This window comes from Callithrix jacchus, chromosome 7, assembly GCF_049354715.1.
Source record: "Callithrix jacchus isolate 240 chromosome 7, calJac240_pri, whole genome shotgun sequence".
Classification (NCBI taxonomy): domain Eukaryota; kingdom Metazoa; phylum Chordata; class Mammalia; order Primates; family Cebidae; genus Callithrix; species Callithrix jacchus.
In genome coordinates, this window is record NC_133508.1 from 152,782,501 (window position 1) to 152,807,654 (window position 25,154).

Below are 25,154 nucleotides of genomic sequence, written 5' to 3' on the forward strand. Positions count from 1 at the left end.
GAAGGACGTTTGCTATTAAAACATCTTTGAAAAGGTAGTATGAATAACGGGAAGTAAGTGCAGAAATGTGTGAGATACTAGGAGAATTGTCTCTCAACAAGTACCTTCCTATATTATTACAAATAGACACTATTCCCTTATGGGAATTGTAAACTCAAAGGGCCAAGGTGAGGGGTAGGGTGCATACAGGTAACGTAAATATGTGTATTGAGCTAAATGCTAATAATAGGGAGTGGCAGGCTCTGTGGTGAAGATGAATTCAAGAGAGCGTGCTCCTCCCTATCCAATTTCCTGAAGACATTTAAACTAATTTTAAATAATAGTGTTTGTCAAAACTATGGTCACGGTTCACACTCAGTGATGAGCACGACGCATTCCTTACACATTTGTATTGTATACCCGCTACAAGAATCTTGAAAAAATATGTATCTACTTAAATTTTTTTTTGTTTTTATACAGGGCCTCTCTGTGTTGCCCAGGCTGGAGTGCAGTGGTGCCATCATAGCTCACTGCAGCCTCAACCTCCTGGGCTCAAGCAATCCTCCCTCTTCAGCCTTCTAAGTAGCTGGGAGTATAGATATGTGCCACCATGTCTGGCTAATTTTAAAAATGTTCTTGAAGAGACGAGATCTCACTATGTTGACCAGCCTGTTCTTGAGCTCCCGACCAGAAGTCAACCTTCTACCCCAGACTCTCAAAGTGCTGGGATTATAGGCCTTAGCCACTGTACCTGACATCTACTGATAATTTTTAAGTTGTCCTCAGTGGGTTTTCAGCAGACATTTAAATAAGTTTAATTTTTGTTAATATTAAGTAGAATATAAGAATTTTATGAGAATTGACCAGCTAGAATAAACATTTAATTGTATGATTTGATTTTATTTGTAAATTTGGTTTTAATGTCTGATTGAATAAAGCATACCACGTATCTACAGATTTTAGTCAGTGCATCTGAAAAAATTTGGGAGTCCCACAAGATATTCCATTTATATTGAAAAGAAAAATCCTGACATATGTACTTGCTTTTTCTGTTCTGAATTCATGTGCAATGTAGACCAAAATGCCCACTCTCTCTCTCTCTTTTTTTTTTTTTTTTATTTTGAGACAGAGTCTCAGTCTGTTAACCAGGAGTGCAGTGGTGCAATCTTGGCTCACCGTAACCTTTGCCTCCTGGGTTCAAGCGATTCTCCTGCCTTAACCTCCCAAGTAGCTGAGACTACAGGCACCTGCCACCATGCGCAGCTAATTTTTGTATTTTTAGTAGAGACGGGATTTCACTATATTGGCCACACTAGTCTTGAACTCCTGACTTTGTGATCCACCCGCCTTGGCCTCCCAAAGTGCTGGGATTACCACACTTTGCCCAAAATGCCCATTCTCTAATGCCAAGCCTTATAAAAAAGATAAAAGCCCAAAGTGCTGGGATTACCATGCCTGGCCCCAAATGCCCACTCTCTAATGCTAAGCCTTATAAAAAAGATAGGAAGCCCTATGGATTAGTGTGCTCTGTTTCATCGTTAAGGGAGATTTCTTCCAAACCAGTATTTTCGTGTGTGCTGTTGTTTGACACGCTGGAGGCGTAAGCCAGGGGAAAGTGCCATGTTAAGGTTTGGATTGGGTGAGAGGTATGCATTTATTTTGGAAAGTAGGAGAAAGACTTTTATGAATATAAGCTTGTTCTTAGGCAGATCAATTGTAGAAAAAGGTTTCTTGTGGATCTAGAGGTTGACTTCTCAAAAACATCATTGGATGATGTAAGAAAGTTTTCATGGGTTTCCAGGGGTACCAGTATCCCAGTTCAGAGACTGCTGTCTTACATTGTGTCCCCAAGAACATGCTTTCTTTTGTGAACAAATTCACTGGCTATCTGGATTCTTGAAACGTATTTTCCATTTTCTTCCCTTTTTTGAAGCTTGACTTTCCTTTGATAATAGTCCCTTTGAACACTCTAAAAAGGAGGTTGCTGTCTCTTGGTCTCTCGATGTCTCATAGTTCCAGGAGATGAGACAATCTAATTTGGTCACTGATCTGACATTTTCGTTCTTGCATTTCAGTCTGAGATCACTTATAGGCCAACTCAGATGTCTCTCACTCTTCAGATCTCAGCTCAAGCATCCTTCACCAGGGAAGTCTTCAGCAACCCTTCAGTTTTGGTTAGATTTATTACATACTGTCATAAAGTTGTGTTTTTTAAAAACACTTATTTCATTTATAATTACATATTCATCAGCGTAATTATGAGATTACTTTCTCTTTTCCTCAAGGCAGTCATTTCCGGTAGAGATGATGTTTCTTTTCTACCATTGATCCCTAGCACCTGCAGAGTGCCTAAAAAGTAGCAGGCACTCAATAAATATACAGAATGAATGAATGGTGCTCTTTGGGCCTTCTGATCAAATACTCTTATCTTGCGTTTGAAAGGTCCCAAATTTGATTCTGATAGCCAGCCAGATTTAGGGATCATTGCTGTGATAGGTGGTAGAGGGTCCTGCTTCATACCCTGGGCTGGGTCAACATGTGGAAATACGACAGAAGAAAAGCCAAGTACCAGTTATTAGTTGCTGTGTCTTCCAACATTGTTAGTTGCTAGCTGTAGAAATAGATTCTGGTGGGTTTGGGTGAAGGATCATTTATTTTGAGGATATTGGGTTGCCTAGAGAATTACTAGGAAGACTGGAGAATCAGTCTTCCTTGTGCAACCTTGGGCAACATTCAAAATCATGTTGTAGGTTGGGCGCTGTGGCTCATGCCTGTAATCTCAACACTATGGGGGGCCGAGGCAGGCAGATTACCCGAGGTCTGGAGTTCAAGACGAGCCTGGCCAACATGGTGAAACCCCATCTCTACTAAGAATAAAAAAATTAGCCAGGCGTGGTGGCACACGCCTGTAATCCCAGCTACTCTGGAGACTGAGGCAGGAGAATTGCTTGAACCCGGGAGGCAGAGGTTGCAGTGAGCTGAGATCAAGCCATTGCACTCCAGCCTGGCCAACAGAGTGAGACTCTGTCTCAGAAAAAAAAAAAAAAATGTTGCAGAGCTGGTCTAGTGAGGACATTGCAACCACTATCCGCATCACTAGATGCTTCAGCTTACTCTGCAGGCAGTGTTAGAAAACATCTGCTGTAGTTGTGCCAGGAGCTTGATTTGCAATTGTAGCTACTACTGCAGAGAGAGTTTTGTGCAAGTTTGTACCACTGGACAGAGTTGGGGGGTTGCGTTTGAGCAGTTGAGCTGAAATCATGGGATGGGCCTGCTGTAGCTTCAAGGAAGGGTGGAAAAGTCACATTTTTAGCTTTCACAGTGGAGGCTGGGCTCTGCCTTACCAAGAATCATAAGGTGAGGGAATTTTACAAACAATGAAGTTTCAGATAATAGGTAGCTAGAAAGTATGACAGATGTCAGTTCCAACGGTTACTTGTGGCTGTGCTATTTCTCTTCTTCCTATGCCCTCATAGTTCTTCGTTTGCATAGTACCTATCATGCTTTATTCTGCATAGAGTTACCTGTATACATGTCTTCCCACCTGGAAAGAACTTATGTTGCATTCATCCCTGCATTCCTTCAGTGGCCAGTGGAGTGTCTGGGTGTGGTCATGTGGCAAGAGGTTTGGGGTGTCATTAGCAGTTGTTGAGAATCTTCTGTTGAGGTGTGTTGCGAATGCCTAAATTGAACTAAATTAAGTTTGTCACTGGGGGTCCGCTATCTCAATATTCTGATCTGACAGTTCTTGAATCTAGAGTTCTTCTGTAGTGCATAATAAATAAGTTATTGGTACTACAAATTCTGAAACCTTTTTTCTTCTTTCTTTCTTTTTTTTTTTTTTTGGGGGGGTTTCATTCTGTTACCTAGGTTGGAGTGCAGTGGCGTGATCTCGGCTCACTGCATCTGCCTCCCAGGCTCAAGTGACCTTCCTACCTCCGCTTTCTGAGTAGCTTTTTCTTTCTCTGCCACATGGTCAGGCGGGGGGCCATTAGCCTGGTACAGGAGACATTGCATTCCTTCTAGGCCTCAGGGCCTGTGATGGGAAGGGCTGCTTCAGAGTTTTCTAACAGGTCTTCGAGGCCTTTTTGCCATTGCCTTTGCTGTCAGCACTTGGCTCTTTTTAGTTATAGAAATCGCTTTTTCTTTCTCTGCCACATGGTCAGGCTGAAATTTTTCCAAACTTGTATGCTCTGTTTAAATAGAAATTTGATATTGAAGTTATCTCTGCTCTCACATCTGAGTTAGGCTGTTGCAAGCAGCCAGGACACTTCTTGAATACGTTGCGACTTAAAGATCTTTTCCTGCACTTATGCTACGTCACCACTGTTAGGTTCAAATTCCATGCTTTGGACGTCCTTGAGCACTTCTTGTAAGGCCAGTTCACTCATGATGCATTCCCTTAGTATTGCTTTTCTGGGGAGACGTTGTTTCTCCTTTATTGACGGAAAGAGTAACCTTGCTGGAAATACCATTCTTGACTAACTTTCTTTCAGTACTTTCATGTATCATTTTATTTTCTTCTGGTCAATAAGGTTTTGACTGAGAAATTCCCTCTTCATCTGATGGAGTTTACTTGACACGTGACTAGATGCTTTTCTTTTGGTGGTTTTAAAATTTGCATTTTCACATGGACTTTAGATAGTCTGACTATAGTTTGCCATGGCAAAGACCCTTTGCATTGCATTCTTTGGGGATATTTGTCTCCCGTATCTGGCTGTCTAATTCTCTTGTTAGATATGAGTAGTTTTCATTATTATTTCATTAATAGGCCAGCACGTGGGCTGTGGTTCCAGGTGGGCTCGGAGGGGCAGCTGCCTGATGTCTGGACAGCTTCCCTTTCTGACTCTTTGCTTACCTGGACTATGGGTTCCTTGTTGGCTGCTTCTGCCAGTTCTGGGTTTTCAAGGGGAGAGTGGCCCAGTGATGGCTGTTCTTTGAGGAAAAGGGAAGAATGTCTCTTGCTTAAAATGTTTCTGTGTTTCCAGGTAGCTAGTTAGTTAATTAAAGCCAGGGTCACTCACTCTGTTGCCCAAGCTGGAACACAATGGCACCATCTTGGCTCACAGCAGCCTCCACCTTTCAGGATCGAGCAGTGCTCCCACCTCAGCTTCCCAAGTAGCTGGGACTACAGGCACATGCCACCATGCTTGGCTAATTTTTTTTAAAAAATGTTTTTAAACTATTGCCCAGGATGTTCTCAAACTCATAGGCTCTAATGATCCTCCTGACTAGGCCTTCCAAAGTGCTGATATAAAGGCCATGGTTTTAATTTTTTAAAGCTTACAGCAGTGGTATTAAACTCTTACTTTTCAGAGAAAGTGCACTCTTTCCCCATTTCTCATCTTATCCTCTCCTGCCTCTGCTTAGGGCTCACTCTTGGGGAAAGGGCCTCTTGAGAGATTCCTTTTTGTATGTGACTTGTGACTGACAGGTCCCTGCTCATAGAGGCTGCTTCTCAGGATGGGGTCCCCAGGGTCTGGAGTGTGACCTCTGAAAATCTTCAGGGCCACACGCAGAATGAGAGCCTGTGACCACATAACCCCTGGAGGGGGACGTCCTGCCACCCTGTGCGTTACTGTGCAAATCTGGATGTACATTTCAGATCCTTGGAAAACGTTAACCAGTAGGACCTAGAAGAAGAGGTGAGGAGGGGTCACCCTCCAGGTGTGCCTGTGGTGAGCCTTCAGGCTGAGCAGGTGCAGGGAGGGAGGCCCAGGTGCACACAGCTGTGAAGTAGGAGCAGCTGGCTGGGCTCCTTGACCTGCTCCAGAGCTTCTCCTCATTTTCTAACCACTTCACCTGCAGAAGGCCCAGGTGGTTGTGGCCTCTAGGGTCCCTTGCAGTGAATATGATGACCATCCTCAGCTTTTCTGCAGGCCTGGTGCTGTACTTAGCACCGTCGTATGTGTGTATGTGTATGTGCACACACGTGAATGTGTGCAGACATCATGAGGTGTGGTCCCTGCTCTTAGGTAGCTTGCGTTATGGCTGAAATGAAGCACCCCCTGAAGCAAGGGATGGAAACACAAGCCCAGATACAGTGGCCTTGTGTGGAGTCAGACGGTGGCTTCCTGACCTGGCTTCACCCCAGAACCACCTGGGGTTTCTAGTTGTGCAAATCCCGGGTTTTACCCAGATTATGAGTCCAGTTCTCTTCAGGTAGAGCCTCCAAAGGTATATTTTTTAACAAGATCTCTCCCCCACCCCAGGTGCTGCCCATTCACCCAGCCCAGCCCGTGGTCTCAGTGCACCCAGGAACTGCTGACATAGAGCTTGTGCTCCCCATAGAGTGGGAGACAGAGCCTTCCTGGACAGTGCACGTGTGGCTTGGTCATGACAGTCAGGGTGTTTCCTACCAGCACAGACTGTGTTCAGGTGACATTAACGGACAAGTTTCTACAGGCTAGCTGCCTGGACAGTGCTTTGTGGGGTATGAGTTAAAGGGATCACAGAGGGGCTTTCTTCCGGTCCCCTCACCAGCTGCTTGATTTAGGACTTGGCTCTGGGTCCTTCTAGGCCTGATTCTCAACCATGGGACTGGCATGGCCTGCAGGCTCCTCCTGCCGGAAGCTGTTCGTGGTACAGGGAAGAACAGTGTCCACAGTTCCCCAGACAGCAGCCGTGGGTGCCAGTCCCCCAGGAATTGCTACAGAAGTTGCTGCTGAATAACTCCCTTTTCACTAAGCTCCACATAGCACCCATGGTAAGGGGAGCGGGCTGGAGAATGCCTGCCAGCCTGAGCCTCAGCTCCCAACTGGGAGGGGCAGAGGAAGGAGGGGTGGAGGCCCCAGGCAGCAGGGTTGTGGGAACAGTGGGGCCCTGGATTCCAGGTGTCTGGCAGGTCCCCTCCTTACTCCACCTCTCTTGGCCTCTGGATGGAGGTGCTGGCCGCAGTTAGGACTCTGCCTCTGACTAAGGGCTAGAGAAGTGGCGGGTGTGGGCTGCTTCCCCATGGGGCCTCTGCACAGACCCCAGGGCCTCTGCCAATCATGACGGGTGCTTTCAGCTGGACCCACAGGCCCTACAGGACAGATACTGGCAATCCACCATCATCGCCATGAATGGGGTACATGTCTATGGGACTCTCCTGGCCCTGACTTTCCCCAGAAGGATAGGGTGGTCTGCATTCATTTCAAACCACTAAGAAGTGGCTAACTAAGCCTAAGCCAGCATCTGAAAGGGAGCCTGGCTGGAGGAGGGAGGGCCCCAAAGAGCAGAATAGCCATGCACAGGAATCTTCATTCACTGGCTGGGATGCAGGTGCCAGGCAGGCCTTAAGCATCCCTCCTCACACAGAGGTCTGAGGGCACTAGAAAACAGGTGGGGCTTCCACTTGGGGACCTGGGGGCTGGCTGAAGAAATGGAGAACGCTGACTTGTCTTTAGGTACCCTGCAAAGGTTTAGCCATTAAGAGCATGACACACTCAAAAAGGCCTGGGTATGTATGGCGAAATGTTGATAGTTGATGATTCTTGGTTTTTCTAAAATTTTCTGTCTTTCCTATTTAATTTTAATTGTTACTAAGAAAGAGAAAGCCTGGTACAGTGCACCTATAGTTTCAGCTACTTTGGAGGCTGAGCCAGGAGAATCACTGGAGCCCAAAAGATCGAGTTCATTCTGGGCAACACTGCAAAGCCTTTATCTTAAAAAAAAAAAAAAGAAGAAGAAGAAGAAGAAAAGAAGAATTAAGAAGAAGAAGAAGAAGAAGACGAAGAAGAGGAAGAAGAAGAAGAAGAAGAAGAAGAAGAAGAAGAAGAAGAAGAAGAAGAAGAAGAAGGAGAAGAAAAAGAAGAAATAAGAGAATCAATGGGGATTTTAGTAGGTGGCTCTGCAGAAGCCAGTCCTTGACACCATCTTCAATAGTGCTGGTCTTGCTGAAGCAGACTAGGGGCTTCCCCGACGGCTGGCCCCACCTGAGGCTGAGACCTCTGCATGTCTTGGGGTTTGAAATATTTGACGAGACCCCTCAGGGGGCCTTGGAAACCTGGACTTGAGGACCAGGAGGATTAGAGGACTCTGACCCTTCTCTCCACTGCCACTGAAGTAAAGCTCTCGGTCAAGTTCACCAGCAGGGAAATCAGCTTGAAGACAATGTCCCGAAAACAGACAGGGATCTTCAGAGTCAAGATTGCTGTGGTCGCCAAGTGAGAGGGAAGAGGCTTCGGCTTATGCAGTGAGGGTGCCTGTGCCTTCATCTATTTCTGCAGGAAAGAGCATGTGTGGGTCTCTCCTCTCTGTGCGTGGTCACTGCACAGTGAGGTCAGACCTCAGGGAACAGTTTAGCTACCTCCTGTGTTTACTCAAAACCAGGTCGGGAATGTTCTTGTCGCCTTGCTTGGAAGCAGTAGTCTGGCTCCAGGAGCTGCCCAAGTGCAGGGTTTACTGCCCTCGCCTGGAATTTGTCATGGTCCCAGGTTCCTGTTGAATGGTCATAACCCTGCCCCTTTGTCATGAGTCAGTTGCCAAGAGAAGCCAGTTTGTTGGTTTGAGAGCAGTTCTTGCAGACACAGACCACATCTTCTGAGAATTTTTTGCTTTCCCAGGATGGAATCCAGCTGGGCCCCTGAACTTGCTGGTCATGTTGGCCAGGGCCGCCATCAGTCATACCCTGGAATCCTTTCTGTGTCTGAACCCCACTCCCCACCCATGACTGTATGGGAGCCACTTGCAGAGCACTCTGGGAGAGTTCTGGGCACGAGCAGCGAGGACTCCATCAGCAGCTCCCCCAAATATGCACTGCTAATAAGGGTGGCTTGAGAAGCAGATTTGATGTGCTCCTAAGTCCAGTTGCAAAACAGAACTAAAGTTAAGGTCTCAGCACAGCACTGCCTTCTAACTTTGAAGTGTTCTTACTCTAATGTCCTGTGTGGGGGTAATTGAAATTGTTCATTGCCAAGAGTCAGAGGAGAAAAGCACTTAGCTTCGCAAGACTGGGAGCAGTGGTTCTGAGACAACACTTCATTCATTTGTCCAATGTGTACTAAGGCAGGCCTGGGCCCGCGGCAGGGGTCAGGGAATTCTCCTCTCACACAGCACCTGTGTGGCAGGACCAACACCGGGTCTGATCTCCCAGCTGGGAGCAGAGGCTGCTAACCCCAGGCCTGGAATCTTTCCTTGCAGGAAAGCTGACTTGTCTTATACGGGCCTCCTGAGCCTCCCCCAATGATCATGTGGACTCACAGGGCTCTGGATGCTTCAGCCTTGTAGAAAAGTCCTGAGAGAGTACATGCAATGAGGACTGAACTTGCAGAGGGAGGGCAGGCGTGCAGGAGGCTCCGCGTGCAGCCCCAGGCCTGAGCACCGTCGTCACCCTCTTCAGCCCTGCTCCAGTGTGCAGATAAGGGGCAGGTCTCCTGTGCTGTAGCCCAAGCAGGGCTGTCAGGACACTGAGAACATTTCCTTTTCCTGCAGGAGACAGAGGTCCAAGGTGCCCTTTATCTTGCACCAATGTGTGGAGTAGATCAAGCATCATGGCATGAAGGAGGTGGGCATGTACTGCGTGTCTGGAGTGGCCACGGACATCCAGGCGCTGCAGGCAGCCTTTGTCATCAGCCGGATCGTGTCGTGATAGAGGTGTGGGCGTCAATGTCCACAGTGAAATCTCATAGTGCTCCATGGCCGGGTCATGTCACATTCTTCACTGTGTCTTTTCTTCATTTACTGTTTTATTATTTTTTTAGAAAAGAGAAGACAAGAGTTGTAGAAGGAGCTTCTGTAGAAGCCAGTTCTTGAACCATCCTACCTACCCATACCACTTGCTGGGTGGACCAGGGGCTGCTGGGGGGCCTTGGCCTTCCTGCCTTGAGGGTGGACATGAGGTGCAGACCTCAGTGTGTTCTGTCCACTGCCCTGTGTGAGGATGTGGTGGGCAGAGGGCACTGATGGGACCCAGCTCAGGCTAAGGGTGCACCACCTCCACCTCCATCTCACCACCCCTCACGGAGTATTAAGGACCTGGACCTGTCCCAAATGCCAGGGGAGGGCACTGAGAACCCAGAGTGTCCTTGTCCAGCAACTTCAAAGCAACAGGACTTTGTGCTTGTGACCTTTCTTTTGGGCACACACCACCCACCCAGACCAGGACCCCTAGAATGCCCAGCACCCCTGGGTGGGCCGTGTGGTAGTTTCAGTTCCCTCTGGAGGCCCACGCACTGTGCAGTGACCACGCACAGAGAGGATGGACCTGGCCTGTGGTGGGAAGGTCAGCTCCAGTGGCCAACTGGATACAAAGGAAGACACTGGTTCAAACACTGAAACCCATCGTGTTCTCCCGCAGCCTTCCTGCTGTCAGAAGACTGGTACAGGGGTGGTTGCTACGAACAGGGCAGAGCCACCCAATTCCCATGCAGGCTGTGAGTCCTGCTGCACTGGCCTCCTTCTGGACGTCACATTGGGCCAAGCAGGGGAGAAATATGGGGATGCACACACCCCTCCATCATCTCTACACAGACGCAAAACCAAGCACAGCTCTTGGGAGGAGGAAGATGAGCTGCTCAAAGCAAGGGAGGGACCCGCACAGTGGCCAACGTGGCAGGGACGGTGCTTTAGCCAAGGCAGGGATGGCGGGAGATCCACTTGGGATCCTCAAGGAGGCCGCAGCACTTCCATGTTCTTTCCAGATAAGAGGGACGTGTCGATGATGATGAGTGAGTTGGACGTACACGCCATCACAGACACGCTGAAGCTGTACTCCCATGAGCTGCCTGAGCCCCTCTTCACTGACAAGTTCTACCCAACTTCGATGAGGGCATCAGTGAGCACTGGAGGCCTTGGTGTCATAGGAGGTGTCTCCTCCGTGTGCACTGCTGCCACTAGGGGCTGTGGAAAGTGAGGTGTGAGAACCCAGGCTGTGTCCTTTCTGCCATGGTCAGTGTTTTAACCAAGCTCAGAAAGCAGGGGCCACAACCTAGGCCGTTGTGTAAGTCCTCGTCTGTCCCCAGAGGACTCCTTGTCCTATTCCTCAAGGAGAACAAGAGAGTAAAATGCTCATCACTGCTGTGCTGTGGGGTCCTAAAGTCTGCTGTCCCCCTTCCAGCAGAGCAGGGCTGAACGAGGGTCCCCAGGTGCTCCAGCCACAGGTCCTGACCCAGTCAAGCACAGGAGCAAACCTGGCCCGACCCCGAGTCAACCTGGGGGCTGATATCTAAGCACGGCACTGGCGTGTGCGGCCCCGTATCCTCCACATGACCCTTAGGGCAGGCCTGCCTCCCGGGCCCACGCACAGAGGACCTGCTCTACCAGCCTGAGGTGCCCCTGTGGAGTCTACGGTGAAGAGAGGGTCTCTGCTTAGTTTGTGGGGCTGGGGCCACCCACCTCCCACCTCCTTGTGTCCCTCACTCCCCTTTCTCATTTTATGCTAAGCTTCCACTACTCTGGGCTGCCCTCAGGAGCGGGTGGCAGCTGCAGTTTCCCACGGGCAGCTCCGCCCATGAGCCACTGCTCTCACGCCACCTCCTGCTGCTGTTCTCCAGGTGCTGCTGACCCCTGTGAGGCAGAGAAAAGGGATTCAGGTGGCTCCTACCCCACACTGGCACCCTTCACAGGGTCCTCATTGGGGGCCAGCGCTGTGGGAGTGAGGATAATGATGAGCCTGGGCTGTTCAGGAACACATGTCCTGGGTGCTCCATGTCACCACCTTAGGAGAGGTCTCCAGCTCGTTGTGACCATGAGGAGTAACCCACTGCCTTCTGCAGTAATTTCAGACCCCACTGCAAAGGAGCACTCCATGCTCAACCTGCCCTTGTCCTGGCTGGAGGCCAACCTGCTCACCTTCCTTTTCCTTCTGGACCACCTGAAAAGGTAGCCCAGCTCTCTCATGGCTGCCCAGGGAGGGCTACAAAAACCCAGGCCACAGGGTGCCCCTCTGCTCACATCAGACCCCCAGTACCAAGGACATTTTCCCCCAACCCATCTACATTCCCTCACTGCCTCTGGGGCCCAGCGCCACTGCCACCCTCACCCCAGCCTCTCCTCTTTGCCCTGCTCCCCACTCTGCACTGTGGCTTCACAAAGAGCTCAGAGCTTTGGCCATGGCCAGCAGTGCACTTGAACCCCCCAACTCCCTCACTCCCCAACCGTGGAGCAGACCTCCCCACCAGCCCAGAGCTAACCCCTCATCCTGGGCCGCTGAGACCCACAAGTACCAGGGCTGGAATCAGCTTGCAGCATAGCCAGGGTCAAGGTCGCTCCCTCCCAGAGGATTCCAGCACGGCCCAGCCCCTCTGCCTCTTTTCTGGTGGTGGCGTAAAAACAGCACCCTCTGCTTCGGTCCTGCACAGGGTGGTAAGAAAAAGGCAGTCAATCAAAGTCCCAGCACAACCTCTCCATGGTCTTTGGCCCCACACTGCTCCAGCCTCAGAGAAGGAAAGCAAGCTTTCTGCCAATCCCAGCGGCCCAGCACCATGACTGACAGCTGGTCCTTGGAGGTCATGACCTATGTGTAGGAAGACAGGCTCCAGCCAGCCCATGCCACCCTGACCTGACAGAGGTGGCCTCTGCCTGCCACACCCCCAGTCCTGCCCTGCCCAGCTTCCTACTTGTGTTGTCTGTGGTGGCACCTGACATTCAGAGAGAGAAACTTGCCTAGGTCTGCATGGATGAGTGTTGGGGAGGCCCAGGCCACCTCTTGGTCCTGCTGGTGCACCTTACTGGGGGCTTAAAACCTCCCCAAGTGTTTGGGTGTGGAGGCTCATGCCTGTAAGCCCAGCACGTTGAGAGACTGCGGCAGGATAACTGAACCCAGGTGTTTGAGACCAGTCTGGACAATGCAGCAAACTCCATCTCTAGAAAAGAGAAAAGGAAAAATTAGTCAGGCATTGTGGCACACACCTGTAGTCCTAGCTACTGGGGAGGCTGACACAGGAGGGTGGCTTGAGCCTAGCACTTAGAGGCTGCAGTGATCCATGATGGAGCCACTGTACTCCAGCCTGGGTGACAGAGGAAGGCCCTGTGCACCTCTAAAATAACCCCCACAAGTCATGCCTTGTCTGTATCCGCACCCCTACCTCCTGTCTCACTGTAAAGGCTTCATGGCAGCAGCAGAGGACCCGGCACCTGAGCTGGACTTGGGGGCTAAAGATCACCAGCTGTGAGCACCCTCTGAGCCTCTCTCCTCTTTCCCACTCTTTCCGGCAGGTCCAGGTGCTGCTGTACTTCCTGCAGCTGGAGGCCATCCCTGCCCCCGACAGTAAGAGACAGAGCATCCTGTTCTCAACCGAAGTCTTAAGGCCCCTGTCCATCTCCAGAAGGCAGATAGACGTCCCTGAAACCTCTGGATAATCGGACCATCTGTAGAGTGGAAACCAAACCTTCCTGAGGTGTCCTTGGGCCAGTCCCAAGCATCAGGCTTTCTGCCAAGGGACAGTGAGACAAAGCAGAAGGACAGGTGGCCTGGGGACATCCTGGCCAGGTCTGGGAGCCCCAGACTGGCCCTAAACTGTGGTTTTCCACACAGCCACCTGAGGACATCCCAAGCCAGTATATCTCAGAGTCTGGACCAGGCCCTGGGGGACAGAGTGAAGGGACTGGTTTCAGGAACTTACATTTCTTCTGGATCACTTCTCCTGGAGACGGGAATGTGACAGGATCCCTTCACTGTTGTATCTTGAATAAACGCTGCTGCTTCTCCCTCTGGGGTCATGGCCCTGTCCCTGTATGGGAGGGGCCTCTTCCATTCCCTGACTCGGAAACCACACTCCATTTATAAAAGAATTGAGAGGGTAAGTCAGAACTGGGTAACATTTTGACTCCATTCACGGCTTTCTTTTTTCTTCTTTCCAGAAGGACTTTTGTTCAGAAATGGATCTTTTCTTGCTGTGTTTGTCCTTATTGGAAGGCAGCTCCAGGAGGCCTGTGAAATGTGGTGGGACTGGACTCCAGGGGAGGGAGTCCCGGGCTGTGCACTTTAGGATTCCTCCTCCAGGGAGAGCAACCTCATCCCTGATCCTGACCGCCCTCCCAGCGCACCCTCTCCTATTTGGCTTCCACAGGCCGGGATTTCTTTGGCTTCCCTCTGCCCACACTCTCCCTGCCCCAAGTGTCCCCAGCACAGGTGGCTTCATTTTCCCTCAACTCAGGGAACTTGCTCAACTTCTGTAAAAGTCCCCACTTAGAGGTAGAAGCTTGCTGATGGCATGTTTTAAAGCTTTGATTCAAATAACCTTTTAATACTTGAATATTTTAAGTTTTATACATAGTTTCTAATTTTTTTTCCTAACAGATTCAGATACCTAATAAGATCCTAGAATAGCACCATTTTGTCTTCCTCTAAGCGCCTGGCTCCACTTTTCTCAGGAGTGGGTTCTGAAGTCTCTGGACTACAGGATATTCAGAAGGTCAGGAAGGAGCCAGGCCTAGGGATGAGGGGCAGGGGGATGGCCTCCTTCCTTGAGCAGGCAGAGGCACAGGACCACCCGCCACCCCCTCTGCCAGCACCTGTGTGGGAGCCCAGGCATCCTTTGTAACCCTGCATTACCAGCAGGCTGAAAGAAAATAGAAGCATGGAGACTGCCACTTATTTTCAACAAATTAACCCATAAACAATTGCCTCACTTTTTCAGAAAAAGGGGGTTGGGGCAAGGAGAGGGGAGAAGGGAGACGAAACCCAGAGCCGAGTTTCCAGAAAATCCTGCAGGAGAAGAGGATGCAGCTGCCCAGAGGAGGGAAGCAGGATCACACTCAGGAAAGTGTGTGGGGTCCTGGATGACATCAACACCCAGTGCAGCTCTGTCTGGCGACCTCTCCCAAGGTGGGAAAGGTGAGTGTTCCCTGGGTGTCCATGGGCAGATCCTGCTGAGCACACAGCATGTCGGGGAGTCTGACACTGGAGCCATGCGCCTCACACTCCTCTCTGCTTGTGGATCTGGTGAGGCAGGGAGCAGAAAACAAAGCCACATGAAAGTTTTCTGTCTGTGTCTGTGTGTAGTGTTGCTTTAGTTGTGCTTTTTTCTTGCTGGGAGAGCACAGCCACTGTTTGCAAGAAGTGTCACCCTCGTGGGTGGGAGGACAGAACAGGAGCCTCTGCCCTCTGTACCTTTCTGGGCCCGCTGGGCTCTCCTGTCCTGGCTTCCATCTCTGTCTGTCTCCGCAACCCTGCAGCCTGTAAGGGAACACATGTTGCTTAGAAAAGCCAAATCCAGCCTTTGTCTCAGTCTCCTCTGTTCTCATGATGTGCATCTGCCATCTTGAAACTGGAAAGCAATATGTCAATGTCTGTGTCGATTTCCATTCCCTGCCCCACTTCCGTCCCCATGCAACTTATATTTATGTAGGATGCATGCTATCGATGGGATGACCACACTTTCCATGTTCTAAAAGGGCTCCTTTCCTGCTTGGCCCCAGGAGTGATGGTTGCTTTGATCTGAGGCTGTGTCTTTTACCTGCCTCCTGCCTCAAAAGGCTGTGCAGTGGCAAAGCTGTTGCAGGGCTGGGAAATGAAAGGTTCTCTGGGATGGGGAATCGGCTCCTTCTCTGCAATGCAGGCAAAGGCCTGGACACCAGTGTGATCTCCCACAAGGCATGGCTGCTAGACTTTCCAACCACAAGTGATGCTTTTTTGCATCAGGCTCTGGGTTTGAAGCAGCCTGACTTTCTCTCTTGGTAAGTGGCTGGTGTCTTAGCAGCTGCAATGGAGCTCATCCACCTACACACCACCGTGAGGGAAAGAACTGCTGACACTTTCATTAAAGTTCTCTGAGATGACTTGCGTGCATGTCAATTTTATCATCAGAGCCACTGGGTAGAAGCCCTGAGCTGCTGGGGCTGAAAGCAGCAGGTGCAGGGATGGGCTGGGTGCCTAGGAGACCTCAGTGCTCAGTCAGGCAAAGATGGCCACACAGAGGCCACAGAGAAGGCAGGCCTGGCAAGGGGGGAGGGTGTGGGTGAGCACAGGCAGGCGCCAGCTGGACAGCATTAGGACATTGTAGCAGCAGCAGTAACTCCACTGAGTCAGGCAGTCTGGTTGGGGCGGGGAACTGTTGCTTTCCTGGAGAGAGACCATTGCCTCTTAGGAGAGGCTGTTCTGTCCCTGCAGGTGAGTCCAGGACAAATCCTGCCAGGATGACGTGGCTGGTGCTCCATTGCTGTGCTGGGCCCTGGGATAGGGAGGACTCCCACCCTCCAGGCCCAGCCCAGGCCCAGGTTCTTACCTGCAGCCTCCGCTCTGACATGAGCCCCTCAGCCTTGGGACATTTCTGCTTGGTCTAGGGTTTGGTGTGACTGCTGAGTCCAGCCTTTACTTGTGGCTGTGTCCAAGCCAAGGCCAGGCCACTGTCATGGCCCAGGGAGCAGGACCATTCACTTCTGCCCCAAATCTGAGATCATTCCACCTCGAAGAGACTTCCTCATTTAATCCCTTTATTTGATAGCTGGGGAGACCAAGGTGCAGAGCACCCCCAGCTCACTTGCAGTCTCAGAGCTGATCCATGAGCAGAGGCTGAGATCCTGCGATCTTGTCCCCCTGCCTCCCCACAAGCTTACTTCCTTTCTGCTGGATGAGATGGGGCCGGACCTCGACCGGAAGCCCTACCTGGACATGACTGCTCATGCAGGCGCTCGGGCCGAGATGTCCTGGCATCGTGTATTTGATTATTATCATTATTATTCTGAGACAGAGTCTTGCTCTGTCACCCAGACTGGAGTGCAGTGGCACAATCTTGGCTCAGTGCAACCTTTGCCCCCTGGGTTAAAGTGATTCTCCTGTCTCAGCCTTTCAAGTAACTGGGACTACAGGCTCACACCACCACACCTGGCTAATTTTTGTATTCTTAGTAGAGGCGGGCTTTTCCCATGTTGGCCAGGGTGGTGTTGAACTCTTCACCTCAGGTGATCTGCCTGCCTTGGCATCCCAAAGTGGTGGGATTACAGGTGTGAACTACCCCATGATTTAAATGCAATGAAAGGCCCGGCACTGTGGCTCACCCTGATAATCCCAATACTTTGATACAACGAGGCAAACAGATTACCTGAGATCAGGAGTTGGAGACCAGCGAGGCCAACCTGGTGAGACCCCATCTCTACAAAAAATAGAAAAAATTATCCCTGCCTGGTGGGGCACACCTATAGTCCTATTTACTCTGGAGACTAAGGCATGAGAATCGCTTGGACCCCAGGGGCAGAGACGCAGTGAGCTGAGATGGAGCCACTGCACTTCAGCCTGGGCAACAATATGAGACCCTGTCTCTAAATAAATAAATAAATGTGGCAGAGCATGGTGGCTCATGCCTGTAATCCCAGCACTTTAGGAGGCCAAGGCAGGCGGATAATGCAGTCAGGAGTTTGAGACCAGCCTGACCAAAATGGTGAAATTTAGTCTTTACTAAAAATACAAAAATTAGCAGAATGTGGTGGCACTTGCCTTTATACCCAGGTACTGTTGACACTGAGGCAGGAGAATCGCTTGAACCCGGGAGGCAGAGGTGCAGTGAGCTGAGTTTGGGCCACTGCTCTCTAGCCAGAATGACTGCTCAAGACTCCAGCTCAAATAAATAAGAAATAAATAAATGTAAGCCTGTAATTCTATCACTTTGGGAGGCTCTCGTAGGTAGTTCACCTGAAGTCAGGAGTTCGAGATCAGCCTGGCCAATATGGGGAAACCCCATCTCTACCAAAAATATAAATACTAGCTGGGTGTTGTGGCATGCGCCTGTAGTCTCAGCTGCTCGGGAAGCTGAGACAGGAGAATTACTTGAACCCAGAAGGAGGAGGTTGCAGTAAGCCAAGACCACACCACTGCACTTCAGCCTGGGCGACAGAGCCAGACTCCGTCTCAAAATAAACAAATAAATAAAATTAAAAATTAAAAAAAATTGTAGTAAGATTGCAGAGTTGTGCAGCGGAAGCATGCTGTCCTATCCAGGTGGTGAAGGCAAACTTCATACACAAATCTCCCAAGAACTTTTATACCCACACCTGAAAGAAAGCCCTGATTGCCTTCCAAAGAAGCAGTACATGGACAAATGCATGGGCTATCCCAAACAGCACTGGAAAGATCAACAGAAAACAGGGAGTGACATGCTCAGCCCTTGAGGCCAAAATGCCCTTTCTCAGAGCAGCTGCCAGAAGACAGTGAGCAGGATCGGGTTGGAGGTCACCTGTGGGTGAAGGGGAGAACAGTCAGATCTGGGCAGTGGTGTAGGAGCCTGGGCATCCTCACTGGAATAGAAGAGAGCTGCTCCGTGAAGCTCAGCTGACAGACAGAGCCTTGCAAATTTAAGTTCTCATGGTACAGAGAGACCAGCCAAGGCAAGGACAAAGACAGGCATGCACAGGAATGGTTTCCTGGAGGACAGGGCCTGGTTACATCTCTCAAATGGGACCAGATTGGTAGGAAGATCAGCTGCTTTGGGCAACTGAGGTCGCTTCTGGATGAGCTCCCAAACTAGATGGTGCCAGGGGCCCTGGACCAGGCAGCTGGACTGGACATCTTAAGGTCCTGTATTCCAGGAAACGGCATCTCAGCACTTGTCTGGCCAGTTCTCCAAAAGAACCATCCACATGCCATCTTTTCATTTCCCCCCTGTTCACAGACTGGGCAGGGCCTGACCAGAAACTCTCCCTTAGCGTTTTCAGTCACTGCCAAAATTGGAGCCCGGCAGTGAGGAGGTGATGTTAACATGTGACTCTGGGCCAGGCGCTGCCTCATGCTGTGAACTCAGTGCTTTTGGGAAGCTGAGCTGGGAGGATCACTTGACATGAGCAGTTCAAGACCAACCTGAGGAACATAGATCTCTACAAAAAAAAAATAATAAAATAAAAATTACCCAGCTCTGGTGACATGCACCTGGAGTCCCAGCTACTCGGGATGCTGAGGGGGCTGGAGCTCAGGAGTTCAAAGCTGCAGCTCTGACGTTGCCACTGCACTCCAACATGAAAGGCAGAGTGAGGCCATGTCCTGAAAAAGGGACAAACATGCTAGGCATAAAAGAAACATACCTGAAAATGGCCGGGTGCATGGCTCATGCCTGTAATCCCAGAACTTTGGGAGGCTGAGGTGAGTGAATCACCTGACATCAGGAATTCAAGAGCAGCCTGGCCAACATGGTGAAACCCATCTCTACTAAAAGTACAAAAATTAGCCAGGCATGGTGGCGGGCACCTGTAATCCCAGCTACTCAGGACTCTGAGGCAGGAGAATTGCTGGAACCTGGGAGACGGAGGTTGCAGTGAGCTGAGATCCTGCCATTGCACTGCAGCCTGGGTGAAAAGAGCAAGACTTCATCTAAAAAAGAAAAAAACAACCAACATACCTGAAAATAATGAAAGCTGTTTATGACGAAGCCATACTTAACCTACTACATAATGAGGAAACATTGAAAACATTTCCTCTGTAAACAAAAATGCCCATTCTCACCACTGCTATTTAACATCACACAATCAGGCAAGAGGAAAAAATAAAAGGCATCCACACTGGAAAAGAGGACATCAAATTATCCTTATCTGATGAAGATATGATCTTGGATTTAGAAACATGTAAAGGTTCCACCAGAAAACCCCTAGAGTTGATCAATAAATAAATAAAGTTATTGCAGGATACAGAATCAATGTACCAAAATCAGCAGCATTTCTATACACGAATAATGGTCTCGTTGGGAAGGAAATTACGAAGGCAATCCCATTTACAGTAGCAACAACATGAAAAAAGATATGCCACGGAATAAATTTGACAAGGAGTTTGAAGATTTCTACAAGAAAAACTACAAAACACTGATGAAAAACTTTAATAAGATAGAAAGAAATGGACAATCATCCCATGCAAATGGATGAAAGAAACTCGTAGCATTAAAATGACCGTACTGCCCAAAGCAGCCTAGAGATTCAATACAACCCCTGCCAAAATACCAGTGTCATCACTCAGAATTGGAAACTCATACAATTCATATGGAACCAAAAAAGAGCTCAAAGAGTCAAAGCCTTCCTCAGCAAATAGAAAAAAAAAATTGAGGCATCCCATTTCACTACAAATTAGAACGACAAAATTTTTGACAAGTGCATGGTAACTAAAACAGCATGGTGCTAGCAGGAAAATAGACACATAGATCAATGGGACACATGACAGAGCCCAGAAAGACGGCCACATATTCACAGCCAATTGATCTTCGACACAGCTGACAGAAACACACACTGGGAAAGGACATTCTCTTCAGTGAATGTTACTGGTAGGGCTGGATAGCCACATGCAGAAGAATGAAACTGGACCCTTTTTCTCTCACCATATACAAACATCACTTCCAGATAGATTCAGACTTGAACACAAGATACAAAACTAGAAAAATATGAGAAGGAAACCTAGAGAAAACTCTTCTGGACCTTGTTTAGCAGAGCCGCCTAACTTTGGCAGGTGTACAGTCTGAGGAGGCAGCATGTGCATCACGGGGAGAGGAAGAAGATGGGTTAGAAAGGGTCCCAGCCTGGCTCGAGGTGGAAGTGGTGGGTAAGGAAACCCCTGCAGCTGAGTGTGCTGTGGTGCCCTGGGCTGGCTGTGTTGGAGCAGAAGATGAGGCCTGGGCTGCAGCTGAAGCAGCTGGACGGGAATATGGATGAACCCGCTTCAAGGTGCGGGTTTCCTGCTGCTGTCCATGAAGGACCACAGGTTTGGACTGGGTGACGGCTGCAGCGATAACAGCAAGTTTCTGTAGTAAGGCGAAACCACTGACCTTCTGTCTGGCCAGGGTGGTGGTATGAGAGGCAGAAGATGGGTCAGGAAGGGTCCCAGCCGGGCCTGCAGCCTGGGTCGACTTTCTTTTGGTGTGGAGGCTCAAGGTGGAAGTAATGGGTAAGGAAACTCCTGTGGCTGAGTGTGCTTTGGTGCCCTGGGCTGGCTGTGTTGGAGCAGAAGATGAGGCCTGGGCTGAGTCCCAGGAGTGTGCAGAGGTGGCAGGAAGGGTGTCTGAGGAGGAGAACAGAGGGCCTGCTGATCTGCGCTTCCTCCCAGACATAGGAGGTCTAGAGGGGGACCCTGCAGCAGATGCTTGGAGCACCACAGGGTCCAGGCCATCTTGGGACTTGCGTCTCTCCTGCTGTGCATCCATGCTGGCTGCTTTAGGGACAGCAGGCAGAGAAGACGTCCCTGTTGCCGGTGAGGACAAAGCATGGGAAAGCAGTGAGGCACTGCACTCCCAGATGGACTTGTCCTCACCCCACAGTGCACTGTTAATGCACATGATTTCCGCCTTTTTCTCCAGGTCCAGGTCTTCAGAGGTGACCTGGAACCCCAGCTGTAAGGGAGGTGGCAGCATCAGAGGCTCCCCTTGCCTGCGTGGCAGCAGAGGGAACTTTTGTCTACGAGGCCTAGAGGCCTGAGATGTCGGGGAGCCACTCCTGGGGGCCAGTTTCTCCCCAGGTGCTGAATCTGCTGCTTTTTCACACTGGGCCTGACCCTGAGAGACAGCCTGAGGGCTGACCTCACTCACTGTCTTTGAAGAAATGAGGGGTAGCCAGCAGTGGGGTGAGGCTGGCCCCTTCCTCCTCTTTAGCCATGGGAAGCCTCCCGTGAAGCTGTAGGAGCTGGATATGGCATGCGTTTGGGACAGCAGCTCATGCCAGAGGGCTGGGATTTCTTGTCAGTTGGGATTTCTGACCTCTGGGTATGGAGGTCTCTCTGCAGGGGCCCGGGCCTGGGTACAAAGGGAGAGAGGGCCTCCACTGTCCCGCAGGGGTCTAAATGCAGACCGTGCATCCCTGGTGCCCTCAGGGCCCCCTTTCTGATCATCAGGCTTCTCTTGGACTCTGGGGTCCTTGTCCTGCTCAGGCATCCCTGCCCCACTCTGCATGAGGGCCCTCAACATGATCTCTGGATGGGAGTGTGGGGTAGAGCTGGGTGTTCTGGGCCACAAAAAGGTGATTACCTGCTCCAGGGCCTCTCTGAGAGTCCTTAGGATCAGTGCAATCGCTGAGCTGCAGGACATTCTGGTATAGTGAGCACACAGCACTGGCTTGCTGCAGTACCTGTGCCTCAAATTGAAAGCAGGATCACTGGACGGAACACAGGGCTTGTAGGATACAGAAATCCTTGGAGTTGTTTCGACACCAGGCTGATTCCAAGTGTCTGGGTACTTGTAGGAAGGCTTGCCACTCTGTTCAGGGGCAGGAGCACCGGAGAGATCCCACAAGCAGAGTGAAGTGAGGGATGCGGGCAGCAGGCTCAAGGCAACTGAGTCCTACTGGCAGGTCCTTGGCCCCAGGACGGGACTGGGACAGGGATAAAGGGCACAGAGTTTCCAGGTAACCGCTCCTGGGAGCAGTGGGGTATTTTTGGATCCTTGAACTCTCGAGAGCTGGGCTCTGAGCATCCTCTTGTCTGCTGCCAACTTGGCCAAAGGCGAAGGGAGCATTCTCCTGTTGCTAGGAAATGCATCATTCAAACCTGAGCCAGTGGGCCACGTGCAAAGATGGGGGCGAGTAACAGATCCGCGCAGAAGTAACAGAAGGGCGACTTTACGGGATTCCTGTGACAAGGTATGCGCGCCAGGCACCCGCTGGGAATGCGGAGTTGGGGGGCAAAATATGTGCGTGAGGCACCTGCCAGCAATGGCGGCGGGGGAGGGCGCGGGGTAGAAGGGGCGCCTGATAGGTACCGGAAAAAGAGGCGCATGCACAAAGGGTGCCAGACGTTAACGGTTTGGGCGGTAAGGTTTGCGCACAAGGCACCTGATGGCAATGGAAGGGGTGGCGCGCGCAAGGGGTACTGTAGGGAGAGGCGCGTGCACTAAGGACCTGGGACCTTAACGGATTGGTGCGGCAAGGTACGGACACGAGGCAGCTACTGGCAACTGCGGGATTGGGGGCGGGGGACTGAGCGGCGCACGCACTAGGTACTGGAAGGAGAGTCGAGCACAAAGGGCTCGGGATCTTAACGGATTGGCCTGACAAGGCACGTGCACAAGGCCATGATTATCAGTCCATGATTATTAACATCTCTAAGCTTTTGCTCATGCTATTATCTACCTTCCTGGAAAACCCTCCCCACCTCAAGGGTTACTTCCTCCAAAAAGCATTCCTGGATCTCCCAGCTGCTGACTCCTACAGCACTCTGGGAAAAATCTCTACCTTATCACTGCAGCCACCACCATGTATCAAAATTATGACCATCCTGGCCAAAACGGTGAAACCCCGTCTCTACTAAAAACACGAAAATTAGCTGGTAGTGGCGGCAGGCGCCTGTAGTCTCAGCTACTCGGGAGGCTGAGGCAGAAGAATCGCTTGCACCTGGGACGCAGAGGTTAAAGTGCCACTGCACTCCAGTCTGGCAACAGAACGAGACTCTGTCAAAAGAAAAAAGAAAAAGAACCAGCAGAGCCTTGTCCACACCCAGCGCCAGAGCATCGACAAACTGGAGCGGCGGCTGGACTGAGCTGAGCGCGGAGAATCGCTGCTTGTGGGAGCATCAGCAGCTGCTGCAAAGCGTAGCCTCCGCCAGGATTCCTTACCTGCTGGTCTTCCGGCTGCCGGCCTCCTAGGCACCGCTGCTGCCACTGCCGGGGCGCAGGAACATCTTCAGCACTACGGACAGCGCTCATTCGCCCAGGGACAGCCGGCATCGTTTCAGAACCACGGACAGCTCATGACGGCGGGGCTCACACACCCCAGGCTCTCTATCAGCACCTGGGGACACTTGGGGCCAAGGCCAACAATGAGAAGAAAGGTCCCCGGATTGCCATGCTGCCCCCGGAGCCCCTCTTCAGCAAGAATCTCCCTCGCCGTCGCCGAACGCGTCCCGAGCAGCAGACCCGAGTGAGCGGGGAGGAGCAGATGGGCACTGCCATGGTGGGAACAAGGGAAGCAAGCGGGTGTGAGGGGACAGATAAATCGGGTGCGTAGGAATCTAAAGGACCTGGGTGATGTGGTGTGAAGGGGTGAGAAGATGTTTGGGGGCAGAAGCCTGATCGGGAGATTTGTGGGGAAAGAGGGAAAAATATGTGTTTGAGAAGGTTTGGGCGAATGTTGGAGCAAAAAGGAGTAACCAGATCATCGGTAGGGGCAAAGGAGGAAAGAAATTGGACATTTAAGCGATTGAGGATATTGAAACCTGGCAGCATTTAAAGGGGTTAGACTGGGGAGGAAGTCGGAGTGAAAATCAAACTGAAGAAAATAGAACCATTGAGATTTTTTGTTTTAGTTAGAAAAAATTTGGAGGAGAGTTTGACTAGTAAAAGTATTTGAATGGAGAGTGGGATATGAAAAAATCAGAAGCTTGGAGGCTGCAGCCAAGAAAGGGTACTGGGTAGAGAGGAATTCAGAAAGTGGGGGACAAAGCTGAAAAGCAGGAGTGATATGGGAAGGCAGGGGAGCTGGAAGAAGAGGAAGAGAAAACATGGCTCTGTGCAGTGGTAGTCACAGCCAAGAGTGGCTCATTTGCGGAAGCTTTCTCTGCTCTGACCCAAGTGAGCACCTTTCTTCCGAGCACCACCCAAAGTGGGGTGCTCACTTAGAATTGAGCTGAAGGGGTTAAAAAGACTCGGTGAGACATAGATTGGACACATTCCTATCATGCACCAACACATCACATGAAATGAAACCTCATGTCCTGTACCCACCTTATGTGCATTTATTGCACCCTGGTGAGTCCTACTCTACTTTAGTCTGTGTATTTTATTTAAAAATCAATTCACAATCCCTACTGGGTCACCCTACAGTCCAAGAAACACTGTTGCATTCCAACCCCGTTTTCCAGACAAGACAACAAACTCACTGGTCCATAGGGCCACCTCACACCTTTTCCCAGCACAGAACAGACTTGAAGAACTTTTAGCTGTGCAAGAACTCTAGTTGAGCAAAAACCACACATGCTTATGCCTGCAAGCCTTATTCTCATTCTCAGCCAGGTAAGCCTCCCTATCATATTTTTTTTTCTTTTGCATATCACCCCCACTTTTGCAGCACATGTCTGTTTGTTTGATCTTGTGCATGGTACCCATTAAAGTCACCCTGCTCTGAAGCCTGTACCTCTCAGGGTTGTACCACTCTGGGGTGATTAGTGAGAAACTGTCTGTATTATCTTCCTCTTCTGAGACCCTCCTAGTTTGTAGAAAGAAGAAAAGATAAAAGAAATGGGAAGAAGAAAAACTACAATTTTGGTAGAGAAGAAAAATAGATGAGGGTGGATTAGAGACACCAGTTAGCAATCTAAGAATCTTGCATTCCAAGTAAAGGATAATGATAGTTTTATAGGATTGTGG

The 25,154-nt window shown here is 50.3% G+C and overlaps 1 protein-coding gene across 8 annotated transcripts; it reads right to left on the reverse strand.

The window, feature by feature from the left end:
* Window positions 1–961: 961 nt before the first annotated feature.
* LOC118143099 (putative POM121-like protein 1) lies at window positions 962–23,683 on the reverse strand. 8 transcript variants are annotated; one of them, XR_013520354.1, is made up of 6 exons: window positions 21,825–23,683; window positions 15,014–15,079; window positions 13,524–14,842; window positions 12,565–12,764; window positions 12,126–12,252; window positions 962–11,466 (listed from the first exon to the last, which is right to left on the reverse strand). XR_013520354.1 is itself a non-coding variant. In XM_078332846.1 (6 exons), the coding sequence occupies exons 1-3, from the start codon at window positions 21,213–21,215 to the stop codon at window positions 14,819–14,821; spliced, it is 672 nt and encodes a 223-aa protein (XP_078188972.1). In that variant the 5' UTR covers window positions 21,216–23,683; the 3' UTR covers window positions 964–11,466; window positions 12,126–12,252; window positions 12,565–12,764; window positions 13,524–14,818. The 8 variants fall into 8 exon arrangements, 7 of the variants coding, with proteins under 7 accessions (XP_078188970.1, XP_078188969.1, XP_078188972.1 ...); XM_078332846.1 differs by having other exon boundaries at window positions 964–11,466; window positions 20,634–23,683; XM_078332845.1 differs by having other exon boundaries at window positions 964–11,466; window positions 13,524–15,079; window positions 20,634–23,683.
* Window positions 23,684–25,154: the final 1,471 nt, after the last annotated feature.

Bases quoted from the DNA above. Each gene is read 5' to 3' on its own strand.
- LOC118143099 (XM_078332844.1), bottom strand. From the start codon at position 21,215: ATGCTGCCACCTCCCTTACAGCTGGGGTTCCAGGTCACCTCTGAAGAC.